Source organism: Phascolarctos cinereus, unplaced genomic scaffold, assembly GCF_003287225.1.
Source record: "Phascolarctos cinereus isolate Bilbo 61053 unplaced genomic scaffold, phaCin_HiC Scaffold_8;HRSCAF=390, whole genome shotgun sequence".
NCBI classification, from domain to species: domain Eukaryota; kingdom Metazoa; phylum Chordata; class Mammalia; order Diprotodontia; family Phascolarctidae; genus Phascolarctos; species Phascolarctos cinereus.
The window spans coordinates 60,874,110-60,887,185 of record NW_027556291.1 but is presented as its reverse complement, the minus strand read 5'-3'; the positions used below and the strand labels follow the sequence as shown (position 1 = coordinate 60,887,185).

Below are 13,076 nucleotides of genomic sequence, written 5' to 3'. Positions count from 1 at the left end.
TCTGGAATGCATTCCTTCCTCATCTCCATCTCTTAGAACCCCTAGCTTCCTTCAAAGCCCAGCTCTGGTGATTGAGTCCCTTCCTCCCCTACCCCTTTTGCGGTCTCTTTTTCTTGGAACACACTGATGTGACATTATGATGGATTATCTATGTTTACTTTGTAGTTAGCTCCCTTAGGGCAGAGACCAGTTGCTTCCTTTCTATCTTCCTAGTTCCAAGTGTTTAGCACTGTGTGATTTGCCCGTGATTGGTTCTTAACAAATGCTTATTCGATTGTCTTGTTTACTGTTGTGTGTCTTACGTAGGCTGGGCAATATGCATTTTTTCATTCTTTTTGGTTTTTGACTGTGAAAGGTGAAAACTATCTCTTCTCCCACACCATGATAAAGTTTGGTTTGGATTTGGTTTGGACCCAAGATTTAATTTGTTGAAGGGAAGTGATGTCAAACTCTGGTAGAAACAGATCTCTTTCATCCTGTATTGACTTAGAAATCCACAAATTAACATTATCTGTGTTGTATTGTATTTTTATTTACCTTGTCAAACATTTCCCAATTGTATCTAAATTGGGCTTGGGCACTCTTGGGTGTCCTGGAGTTTGATGCTTCTAGTTTAAGGAACTCCTGTTAGAAAACCCCACAGTGGAATGCTGGCAGGCGTATAATCTGCATTTTCTAGCCTTATGGGGGAAACTTGCCCAGAGTCCCATAGCCAGTGTGAATCAGAGGTGAGGTCTGACTTCTAGGCACACTCTCTAACCACCCTGTGCCAGGCTGAATACACTACCTGTCAGTAAGGAATGAGGCTAAAAAGAAAAAGACCGAGAAAACGAAGTCCAAAGACAAGGAGAGGAACAAGTCATCTTAGTGGATAGTACATTTGATGTTTTCAGTCTGGTAGTGCTGACTAATTTCGTTAGTGTCCCTAAAATCTTTGAAATAAGAAGCTGCTTGCGTTAAAATATTTTCATACTATAGTTAGGGCAGTCATTCACATAATGGAAGGAAACAAATGAGAAATCAACACTGGAAATTACCTTTTCAATAACTGTATATGTACTTAAAATATTTCACGTAAATACTAGATGTCCCAAACATTTTAGTGCAGTTTTAAGCTTTAATAAAGCTTAAGAAACAAGAGCACGTACATCCCAGGATTGTTAAGTTTTAATACCTTAAAACTGTACTAAGACTTTTGGGACCACCTCTAGAAGGAGTTAATAGTAAAAATAGCCAATATTTATATATCCCCTGGAGGTTTGTAAAGCAGTTTGCTCACAGATATTATCTATTTGATCCTCAGAACAACCCTGGGATATGGGTGCTCTTGTCATCCCCTTTTTACAGATAAGGAATTCAGCTCTTCCTGATTTCAAGCCTGGTACTCCCCACTATTTGGCCTGGCCTTGTGAAACCTGGTGGCTTCATTAGAGGAGCGGAGCCTCTCACTGTGATTCCTTTGAAGGGAAGCACTCGTTTGGGCATCCAAGTTCTAGGGCGTTTAAATGTAAAAGCAAAGATAAAAAAGATCCTTAAACAAAATACCAATCTCATTTCTTTACATTCACACACTGTATGTACCAGCCAGTTCCTCAACCTACTCCTCTAGCCTACCTTAGCCACACATAAAAATAGTTATGCCTTTGATCTTACCATCACTCACCATTAACATGTTCAGAACTCTGAAATTCCCTTATCTGATCACAATCTATTGACTTTCCTTTTCTCCCTCTTGCTTGCTTATGCCAAACCCTATTGTTCATCCACACTGTGGCCCTCCAACCCCTCAGTTCTCTCCCAGGCCATCTCCTCTGCACTAGGCTTTCTCCTTTTTTCCCCGTCTTGACCACTTGGTGAACCAGACAACTCTACACCATTCTCTCATGCTTTGCCAAGCCTCAGTCTTGGATTGCTCCCACCATCTGCACACACAATCACAGCCATTCTTTTACTGGGTCCCCTACCAATTTATGGTACAGAACCTCAAATGGGCCCTTGCTGCTGCTAGACAATCCTACTCTGCCTCCCTTATCAACTTACTTTCCCACTCTTCAGAGCAGCTCCCATGGCTCTCCCTCCCCCCATTCTCTCACCTGAGAATTTTGCCCCATATTTTACAGATAAAATTGAGGCAATTTGCCATGAGTTCCGTTTTCTGTCCTCTTCTTCATCTCCTGTCACTCAGATTCCTTCTGCCACTCTCTTCCTTCACTCCTGTCTAACATGAAGAGGTGACCTTTCTCCCCTACCTGCTAGAGTGATTCCGTTCCATCCTGTCTTCTCCAAGATACTGTCCCCTCTGTCATCCTCACTCTTTCACTTATCTTCAGTTTCTCCCTCTCTACGGGGTCCTTTCTTGTTGCCTGCAAACAGGCCTGGATCTCCCCTATCCTGAAAAAAAAAAAAACAAGTCATTTGATCCTTCCATCTCCACTATTGTCCTATATTTCTTCTGCTTTTTGTGGTTAAATTCCTTGAGAAGGCTGTCCATGATAGCTACCTCTACTTCTTCTCCTGTCATTCTCTTAATTTCATAGAACTTGGCTTTTATCAATGATTTCCTAATTGCCATATCCATGGCCTTTTCTCAGTCCTCATTCAGTCTTTGAAACTGTTAGCCTCTTCTCCTTGATACTCTCTTCTCTAGATTTTCTGGATACCACTCTCTCCTGGTTCTCCTTCTACCTATCAGACCATTCTTTCTCAGTCTCCTTTGCTGGATCTTTATCCAGTTCACACCCACTAACCATAGCTGTCCCATAGAGTTCTGTCACGGACAGTCTTCTCTTCTCCCTCTATACTATTTCACTTGGTGATCTCATTAGCTCCCATGGATTTAATAACCATCTCTGTGCTGATGATTCTCAAATCTACCTATCCTGCCCTAACCTCTCTGCTGACCTGTGGTCACCCATCTTGAACTGCCTTTCAGACATCTCCAACTAGATGTCCAGTAGACATCTTAAAGTATTAACATGTCGGAAACTGAACTCTTTATCTTTTCCCCTAAACTGCCTCCCCCCACCATACTTCCTTAGTACTGTCAAGGGCACTGTTGCAGTATGAGAGGTTGTGACCCCTCAAAGACTGAAGTACACAATGGGGTCGTCTGGAATGAATTCACAGACAGCATTCTTTAAGTCAAGGTGGCAAAAAGTTTATTGTTATGCTTTTCAGCAGGCAAGCATTCTTAAGGATCCTGCGATCTTAGAGTAGTACAGCTAAAGTTTATGTAGGATAAAATACAATAAAACATGTGCCAAATATGGTAACTAGGTGATTCAGGATGGGATTAGGGAGTGGTTAAGGAACGGTCAGTTCTTAAAAGAACATGTACTTCTTGTACCTACTGGGCAGGCGTTTTACCCAGAGTTCACTGGGAAAAGCCCACGGGGGGGGGGGGGGGGGCACATGGAGGTGTGATTTTAGGCCTGCTACGTCACTAAGTTAACTAGAGTTCAGGGGTAACTGAGAAAGTTGTCCAGTCTTCCACCAATTAATGTCTTGATTGACAAGATAGATGTAGGGAGTATACATATGTCTTAAGTCTAGAATACAGTTAATGAGGAGTCCAGGATATAGATAATGAGGTAGGGCGGTAGTAGAGATAGCCCAGTGGGTAAGAATGTCTTTATGACCCAGGGCAAAGCCAATTCAAATTAATAATTCCTTCAGGTACTGTTTGTAACTGCACCAGGGAGAGAGATAAGAGGCTTGCTGGGGCCTACTCATGAGTAATTGCTAGGGACAGTGTCCTTGGGCTGGGGAGAAACTGTCAGGGATAGTGTTTCTGAGGCTAGGGAGAAATTGGGGTCCAAGCACAAGCACCCAGGCACCCCATCAGCACCATTACCCTCCCGGTCCCCTGGGCTCCCAACCAGGTATCCTCCTTACTGCTCTCCATTTCTCACTCTCCCGTATCCAGTTTGTTGCTTTTATCTCTGCAACACTTCTCCAATACACCTTGTTCTCTCCTTTGATACTGTCACCTGGGAGCAAGCTTTCATCACCTTACACCTGGACTATAGCAGTAGCCTGCTGGATGGTTAGCTTACCTCAAGTCTCTCCCCTTTCACCAGTATGTCAGTCTATCCTCCATTCGGCCGCCAAAATGTTTTCCCTGTCCCCCACTCAGTAAAATCTGTTGGCATCAAAATAAAAAACCCTTTGTCATTCAAAGCCCTCTATAACCTTTTCTGCCTTGGCCTTTCCAGTCTTCTTACATCTTACTCCCTACCATGTATTCTTCGACTCAGTGACACTGGCCTCCTTGCTGTTCCCTGAACAAGACGCTCCATCTTTTGGCTCTGGGCCTTTTGTCTGGCTGTTCCCCTTGCCTGGAATGCTCTCCCTCATCTTCACTTCCTGTATTCCTTTGGGTCCCAGCTAAAATTCTATCTCCTACAGGAAGTCTATCTTAACTCCTCTTATTCTTGTGCCTTCTTCTTTTTAATTATTTCCAATTTATCCTTTTTATAGCTTGTTTATACATAGCTGTTTTGCATGTTTTCTCCTCCATCAGCCTGTGATCTCTTTGAGATCAGGGACTGTCTTTTGCCTTTCTTTGCGTAGTGCCTGTAGTAGGCACTTAATAAATGCTTATTGGCCAATTTACTTATGTGACTTCTGAGGCCTCTTCCTATTTTAAGATTTCTACAAACTCAAAATCCTGGACTAATGGGAACTATAGGCTCAGATAACTGTCCTGTAGGAGAAGCTTCAGCATTGTTCTAAACTAAGATCTTCATGGCTGTGTTAAAAACTGACATGTTTTCAGTTATAGACTAGTAGCTACTGTTTTTAGTGCCACACTATAACATTTTCATTTGGAGGACCACTTAAAAATCATTTGGTGCCCAATGAAATTTTCATTATTTTCCAGTATCCGTTAATGAAGCATCATATAAACTTGTATGTACTACTACTGACAAATCTTACCTGACTCACTGGCTTTCCATTGTTTCTGAAGTGAGTTATTTAAGGATCTTCCTGTCAGTTCATTACATGTTTCAAATTGTTCTCAAGAAAGTTAGGAATATAGGAACTAGCTGGGAATCTTTTTCTGAGACCAAAGGCTTTTTTGGGGGTGTTTTTTTTTTTTGGTACTGAGAATTCCAATTGCTATAGTATGGTAGGGTTTTTTTTTTCCTTCATCCCATTTAGATTTCTAAAATGACCTGATTTCCCCTCCCCCCTCCCCCCCAAACTAGGGTTTGGAATCATGAGTCATTTTAATTTTGGAGGATCTCCTGCCACTGGAGGTGGTTTCGCCTTTGGCCCTGCAAAGACAACTACCACCACACCAGGACCAGGCTTTTCTTTCTCCACACCTGGCTCTGGAGGAGGGTTTAATTTTGGGACTCCCTCCCAGCCTACTGCAAGCACGTCTGCTACTAGTTTGTTCTCCCTGACCACCCCTGCCTCATCTACACAGACTCCAGGCTTCAGCTTTGGATCACAGGCCACAACTCCAGGTTCCGCCACTTCGGGGTTTTCCTTAGGGTAAGAGCTATACAGTTTCTGGCTCTCTAAGCGGCTATGGATAGAATCACCTCTCAAGGACAAGCTTTTAGTTTGGAGCAGGGATAAAGGGTCAATCAATTTTATAGGAAGGCATTTATAAAACTACTATTTGGAATTGTGCCACTGAGTCCCTAAGTACTCTCTTAAATTAAACCTGTCTGTGGATTGAAGCAAATTGAAGGCTGATCTGCAGCCAGAATTCTTTGTGACCCACTGAAGGATAGGAGGAGGGCTCTGAGAGTTTGGAATGTGTCCTTATTGTGGCTCTCTGGAGTGATCTTTATCAATGTAATGACCAAAAACTCTTCCTTCCTATATCTTAGCATTAAAAGCATCCCCCTCCCTCCTTTTAAAAAAATTCGTTTCTTTGTCAATCCAGTCTGACCCAACCATTCCTTTTAGTGACTGAGAGAACCATTTACTGCTGCTTTCAATGACACCTGTGAGGTAATTGAGCAGTTACCTTCCTGAATTTTTCTTTCCCCGTCATTTCAATTATCTAATAGTTTATGGCTAAAGAATGCCAGGATAAGCACTTCTTTGGGAAGGCAAGTTGAGCAGCAGAGCATTTATTATCTAGGTTTATGAAATGCATTAAAATTTTTTGGACCTGTACCGGAGAAAAATTAATAGGATGCCTGTCATTTGGCCTTGCCACTCACTCTCCAAAACACCAACTTATCTTATGAAAATAATCTGTCCAAAGACATAGCATTTCTCCCCACCCTAAAGAAAATCCTAGGAGTCACTCCCCCCCCACACACAAATCCTAGTTTAGAGTGATCTTTCTCCTTTATGCAGAGCAGACCAGGATCTTGCATACCTGTGAATGAGCAGCTAGCTCATTACAGTCTTAAAATATACTAAGATCTGGCTCTGTTTCTGTGTATTAAGCTAAAAAACAATCTAGTACAGTTGTTCCTAGTTATAACTTAATTTGGTGTGGGCTCTAAGAACTGCCCTTTAGTAACTGACAGGGCTTCTGTGTTGCTTTGTTAGTCATAGTTCTGACGCATTTCCTTTCTCCATTTAGGTTAAGTACACCAAAGTTAAATTTGGGCAGCAGTGGCACCCCACTCTCTTCAGGTATCACAGGGGGCTTTGGGCTTGGCAGCAGCACACTTACTAATTCCATAGCAAGCAGTGTGTCAAGCCAGGCCTCAACAACTGCTGGCTTTGTTTTTGGCCCTCCTACTACCACCGCCACCCAACCTACATCATCTATAGGATTCTCCTTCCCCAGTGGAAATGCTTCCCAGACGGGGACCACTGGTTTTAACCTCGGCTCAATGGGGAATGCAAGTCAACCAACAGCACTTACAGGGTTAACCTTTGCTGCTGCCACTCCAGCTTCTACTGCAGCAACTTCCACACAGCCACATACTGCCTTCAGCCTTGGAGGACAGCCTACAGGTAAGCTTTCAACTGCTTGCTCTCTCCTGGAGAACCCGCCTATCCAAGGTTCCTTGTGAGAGTCTTAGATATATTTTCACAGTAACTTAGCTTATTTGGGGGAGGTTTCTTTGTGGAGATTTCTGAAACTAGTAAAACTGTTGATTAAATAAGTTGAGAGAGAATTCCAGGATCACTTGGTATACTAGTCTGTTTCATTAGACCTTTTGACACCTGTGTGCCTATATTCCTATTCACTGTGGCATGTTCTTTGCTGCTTTTTAAAACATAACTTCTGAAATGAAGTTTCAGGGAGAGAGACCAAAAAATGCCATACTGGAGTAATAAGTACTGTAGAATTTTAGAACAAATTAAAAGTAGTCATACTAACCTTTGATGTCTGGCATGGTTGGGGAATGGGATGTTTTGGATGAAACATTCTGCTTAATAGTTTATACATAGTATATAGCTAGTATACATTTTACCTGGGTTACCAGTTTTCAGCTAACATGATCCATTACCTTTCTTTTTCTCTCATTATTTTGAGTGAGCAAAGGATGCTTGTAGTATGACCCTAGAGTTGTCTGTTGTTAGGAAAATAGACTGTTGTACTGTAGATGTACAGAAATGTTAATTAAGAAAGAGTTCTAATGATAAGATCCCAAATGAGCCAGCTTTTATTTTAGATAGATGTTATAGAGTATTGGAAAGCTGCTGGGGGAGCCTCTAAATGAATGTATATAATGACTTGATTTTGTAATGGGCTTTAATAAGCTATAGATTCAGCAGTATTTCAGAGGTTTATGGCCAAGAAAAAAATGAGAGCTAATGAGATAACGTATCACAAGAAATGTGAAGAAGGAGCCATTTATAATATGTTTAGAATACAGGGGGAAGGGGGAACAGATTGATGTCAGAATATCACTACCAAAAAATCCATTTAAGCCTAACTAAATGAGGCCTATTTTCTTGATTCTTGCCAGAAACTAAAGGAATAAAGTTATAGACCATTAACTCGGTTTTGCTTGGCTATAATTATATCATTTATTTAGTGTTGGGTGGGGAAATTTTTTTCATACTGGTTTCAATCACCAGGGAAAGGTCCTGTTTCTAGGAAAACAAAACTCTTTGTCTCTGAAACCCTTGACTCTGAAGGAGTAAGGTTACTTTCAGTTCAAAGTAAGTGACTGTAGCAATGTATTTAAAAGTCAGCCAACTGTTGGGTACAGTTTAGGCAACTGAAAATATACCAGTTCTGAGGCCAAGTGATTAAGATTATAGGTGCAGGCACAGTATTTCAGCTAAATACAACCTTTGGCACTAGGATGTGATTGTGTTTCGTTGGACTGAAAAAATATGTATTGCCAATAGCATAATTGGTGCAATATTGAACGCCATTTCCTCCGTGTGTGCTTTAGGAAGACTGACGATGCACTGGTCTTTTTACTGACACCTCCTTGTGTAGAAAGCAGCAGTTTAGGGATAGCTAAGCTGTAGGCAGTGTCGGAAAACAACTGCCAAGTGGCTCTACACCCTAAAGTGCTGATAAAGCAATGTTGATCATTTTTCTTTCAGATACACGTGTACTTGCTTGCTATCTGTCATTAATTGGTCTTTTCTGTCTATTCCTTTATTTCTCTCCAGGTTTAGGATTTGGATTATTGGCCTCTACAGGGTCTACTGCTGTACCCACTGGATCATTAGCCTCAAGCTTCAGTCAGGGATCTGCCTTGTCTTTTGGCCCAAAACTCTCAGGTAGATGATTGGGAATGCTTGCGTGCTCGCTTGCCTGCAGTCTGATAAAAGGTCCTAGAATCAGTGAGAACTTGCAGGTATGGAAAATGGGGGTGGTGAGCTCCAGGTATCCAGAGGCCATTTACTCATGCTTTCTCTTCCTTCCCAGCAGCATTTAGTAATACACTAGTGTGTATTTAAGACCTCAGGAGATTAAGTAATGTTTTACCATGTTATTCTGCTCTAGGGAATGGACAACTCTAGGTATAAGTTTAATTGTTTAAAAATATATTTGGGGAGTTCAGATCCAGCCTCAGGCACTTACTAGCTGTTTGGCCCTAGGCAAGTCACTTAACCTTGATTGCCACAAATAAAATAGCATCTATTAAGTGTCTGCCTTGTGTCATTCGGTCTTTACAACAACCCTGTGAGGTAGGTGCTATTATTACTTCCATTTGACGGATGGGGAAAGTGAGACAGACAGGTAAGTGGCTTGCCCAGGGCCATACAATTAGTACATGTCAGAGACCAGATTTGAACTCGGGGCTTCCTGACTCCAGGCTCAGCCCTCCATCCACTGAGCCACCTAGCTGTCCTTTGGCATTGAGTGGGAATTCACTTCCTTCTGAGGCAGCCTGTTACACTTTGGGCAGCTCTGATTGTTAGGAGGCTTTTCCTTACATTGAGCTGAATTCTTCTCTTTCATTTTCTATATGGTAGCTTTTCAGATATTTGAAGATAGCTCTCATGTCCTCATAAATCTTCTCTTTTGCAGGCTAGACAGCTCTAGTTCCTTCAAGCATTCATTGTATGGCATAGTTTTAAGCGCTTTTTCTGGACACCTTCCAACTTGGGGCTTTTCTAAAATGAGACACACCCCTGCCTCCCAGAACTGAGGACAGTGGGACCCTTCCCTCCCCCATTTAGTTACTGACAGGTAGCTGGGCTGCATTTGGATGAGTGCCTGTCAGACTGTTTCCTGTGCCCAATTTAATCCCAGATATGGATGGACAAACAAACCCAGAGTTTTTGTTTGGTGTGTGGTTCCCTACCCGTTGTCCTGTCATTGAGTAGTTGGGATTTGGGGACGGAGGCAGGAGGGAATGTCATTTGTTGTTGTTGTCTTTAGCTAATACAGGATTTTATTTTTATCCCTGTTAAGTTTCATCTCGTTCAATTTGGCCTCTTCTAAGCTTGCTGACATCCTGACATCCAGTGTGTTGTCCTTCCCAACCTCATGTATCCACAGATTTGACAGGCATGCCATCAGTGCTTTTATCCAAGACGGTGATAAAAATTTTCAATAAGACAGCTCTATTACAGACTTACATCAGGATTAATATCACTCCATTGACTCTTTAGGTCCAGTCAACCAGTTCCAAATCTATTCTAACCCGTGTCTTTCCATCTTGTCCACAAGGATGTTATGAGAGACTTCAATTTGTAAATGCCTTGCTGAAATCCAAGTGTTCTGTGTAGATGGCTTCTAATCTACCATTTTAATTAAAAAAGGAAATGAGAGCTAATCCCAAAAGTTAGACCTGCCCAAAAAAAAAAAAAAGGAAATGAAATTAGTTTGGCACAAGCTGGTCTTAATGAGCCCATGCTGCCTCTTAGGGATCACTGCTTCCATTTCAAAGTTCTCAGAAGTGATTCCTTGGAATAATGCTTTCTTGAATTTTGTTAGGAATCAAAGTCAGACTTACAAGCTGATAGATTACCTTTTTCTTACAGTCGGTATGGCTTTTGCCCATATCTAGTCATCTCTTTTTGGCATAGTTTTTTTGCAGTTTTTCAAAGATGACTCACGTTGACTTAACAGTCAGAGCTGCATGTTCCTTGAGTGCCCTGAGATACACTTTGGCCAAGCTATTTGATTTGATTACAGTTTGAACATTGAGGACAAGGTAGGTGGTCTCTTGCTACATCTAGTTGCTTGGGTAGAGTAGGCCCTGATTCAGTTTGAGGCAGCATTTGTGAAGCCTTTAAAGATTATGATGGGCCAGGCTTAGGAATTTATACTTAGCTTCATAGGCTCCGGGAGCCCTTGTATGTTTGTGAACAGTTGAGGAGAGTGTTGTGTAGAAATAATCGATTGACCTGGCAACTGGCTTACTGCTTGAATAGAAAGGCAGATTAGAGTCAAGGAAGCCAGCTTTGGCTTTTGCAGGAATCACAGCCTTCAATATGAAGTGGTGGGTCTGGCCTAGGGTGAGTGTGGAAAGAGAGGAATGAATATGAGACATTTCGAAAAGAGAATTGATGGGAATTGTCTAACTATAGGCAATTATATGGAAGTGATTGGCCATAGAAGAGTAAGGAGAGGGAAGAACTAGGCAACTCCAAAGTTTTAGCCCACAAGACTATGGGCAAATGGTGACCTAATTAACAGAGAGAGAGAGAGGTTGGGGGAGCTGTTTGGGGGGGAAAATGAGGAGTTTAACTTGAGGTGACAAGATATCCCAAGTGGAAATTAGTTCAGAGTTAAAGACCTTTCCAACACCCTGGACTCACAATTCCTCAACCATGAATAATCTTTACTTCCACTTCAGCCAGCCACCAAAATGTCCACACCTTCGACCTTGTCATTACTTGGAACTCAAGATCTTGAACATTGACATTCCCTTCTGACCACAACTTCATCTCCTTCCACTGGTCCCCTTCCCTCACTCCTGTATCACCTGTTCTTGCCCTCATCAGAATCTTTGGTTCCTGAAACTCTTCCTCTTTTCTCAGTCTCTTCACTCCTTTCTGGCCTCTCCTCACTTCCTATTTAGCCTGACCCTCACAGCCAGCAATTTCTGTGATATCTCTGCTACAACCCCAAGATCTGTCCCATCTTGACTTTTCACCTCTTTGATAGCCCTTGATAACCTGAGGTAACACCAGGCCTTATCTTTCTCTGCTCCCACTTCTGGGTTGCTGGTCATGGTCAGAGAAAGGTATGAAACCATACCGATTCCGTCTGCCACAAATCTATGCTATTTAACCTCAGCTGGGCCTTTTACTGGTCCTTAGCATTCCTTTCAGGCCGGTCTTATTTTCTCCTTATTCTTTTCTCCATGGAGACTGTTCGGACCCTTTTCCTAGACCCTCAATCCCACTTCTGTGTCTTTTTGTTCCAGCAGATAAACTGGCCCTCCCACATGGGCTTACTCGGCCTCCTATGCCTCCAAACTTCTCTGAACCTCCAGCTATCCTTTCTTCCTGTCTCAGAGGAAGAGCTGTCTACTCTGTCCCCTACCTCTGTGGTTTTGCTTAGACCTTTGTGTCTGTCGTAGTCAGTACAACTGCGTTTTGTTCTATTAAGTTAAATCACTTTTAAAACACTTAAAACATTAACAATATGTAGAATAGAATCTCACATGTTGTAGTCAGATTATGACCATCCTGTTGATGGAGAGGTTCTCTGCTACTAATTACTTTGAGCCTAAAAACATTCCAAAGCCTCATTTGTGAAAGCAATGTATTGTCAAAGAGATTCCTCTAATTATCGTATAGGAGAAAAACAAAGATGAAGGACTCATATTACTTTATATAGCTGGATAAACACAGCATTGAGTTGGGCCACCAGTATATGTGTTTTGGATAGGAACTACAGATAGATATGAGGTGGGTCCAGAATTGAATTGAGAAAAGATCTAGCTGGATTGCATTTGAAATACTATACCTTACTTTCAATGATCCCAAACTGCTTTGTGCCACAAACACCTGTTGCTTTAACTGCCCTTCACCTGTTCCCTCAACATCTCACCCGAATTCTTCCAGTAACACTTTGAGTATAAATCTGTGGTCTCCTTCTTGGTAAATCATCAGCATGAGAGCATGGGAAAATCAGGATTACAGGGATGTCCAATGGAAAGATACATGATGGGCATAAGTAGGTCACATCTGTGTGATATGTGCTATAAGACAGTGGCCTCAAACTCAAATGGAAGTGGATCCCTGCCACCTTCACATTGGCTTAGAAAACCACAAATGAACATCATTTATGTTGTTGAACATTTGCCACTGACATTTCAATCTGAGTCACCCTGCACTTGAGAGTTTTTGGAGCTTTGTTTTTGGGGTTTGATGCCTCTGGTGTAAAAGATGTCATTGAATCTGTATGCCTGGGAAAGGCTGGTCATGTAGCAAGAATGAGACAGAATTTATGGTGCAAGTGGTCTGTTGTTCTGCTGAGATATTAAAGAGAATGAAAGGAGAAGAGAGCCTCTCACATATTGGGTAGATCCTCTAGAGAAAGTTTATGGAAGAGTCAGGCCTGAGTTGTGATCCTCCTCTGCTTTCTAGGCTTGTTTATCAGCAAGTGATTAGCTGTTTGTGCCTGTATAAGTCTTTTAACCTCTCTGAGCCTCAATTTTCTCATCTGTAAAATGAAGTTAATCTCTACCTTGTTTCCTATATACGAAATAATGAAATAATGG

The 13,076-nt window shown here is 41.9% G+C and overlaps 1 protein-coding gene across 7 annotated transcripts in view; it reads left to right on the top strand.

The window, feature by feature from the left end:
- Window positions 1-13,076, top strand: part of NUP62 (nucleoporin 62) — a 65,813-nt gene that overhangs the window by 10,650 nt on the left and 42,087 nt on the right. For 4 of the 7 annotated variants that reach the window (XM_020967219.2, XM_020967218.2, XM_020967222.2 and 1 more), the window contains 3 exons: window positions 5,211-5,502; window positions 6,557-6,936; window positions 8,560-8,670. The exons of 2 other annotated variants lie outside the window; for them this stretch is intronic. In XM_020967219.2, the coding sequence (XP_020822878.1) occupies window positions 5,211-5,502; window positions 6,557-6,936; window positions 8,560-8,670 (783 nt within the window). The remainder of the gene's footprint in view (window positions 1-5,210; window positions 5,503-6,556; window positions 6,937-8,559; window positions 8,671-13,076) is intronic. One more of the 7 variants, XM_020967221.2, reaches the window with a different exon arrangement.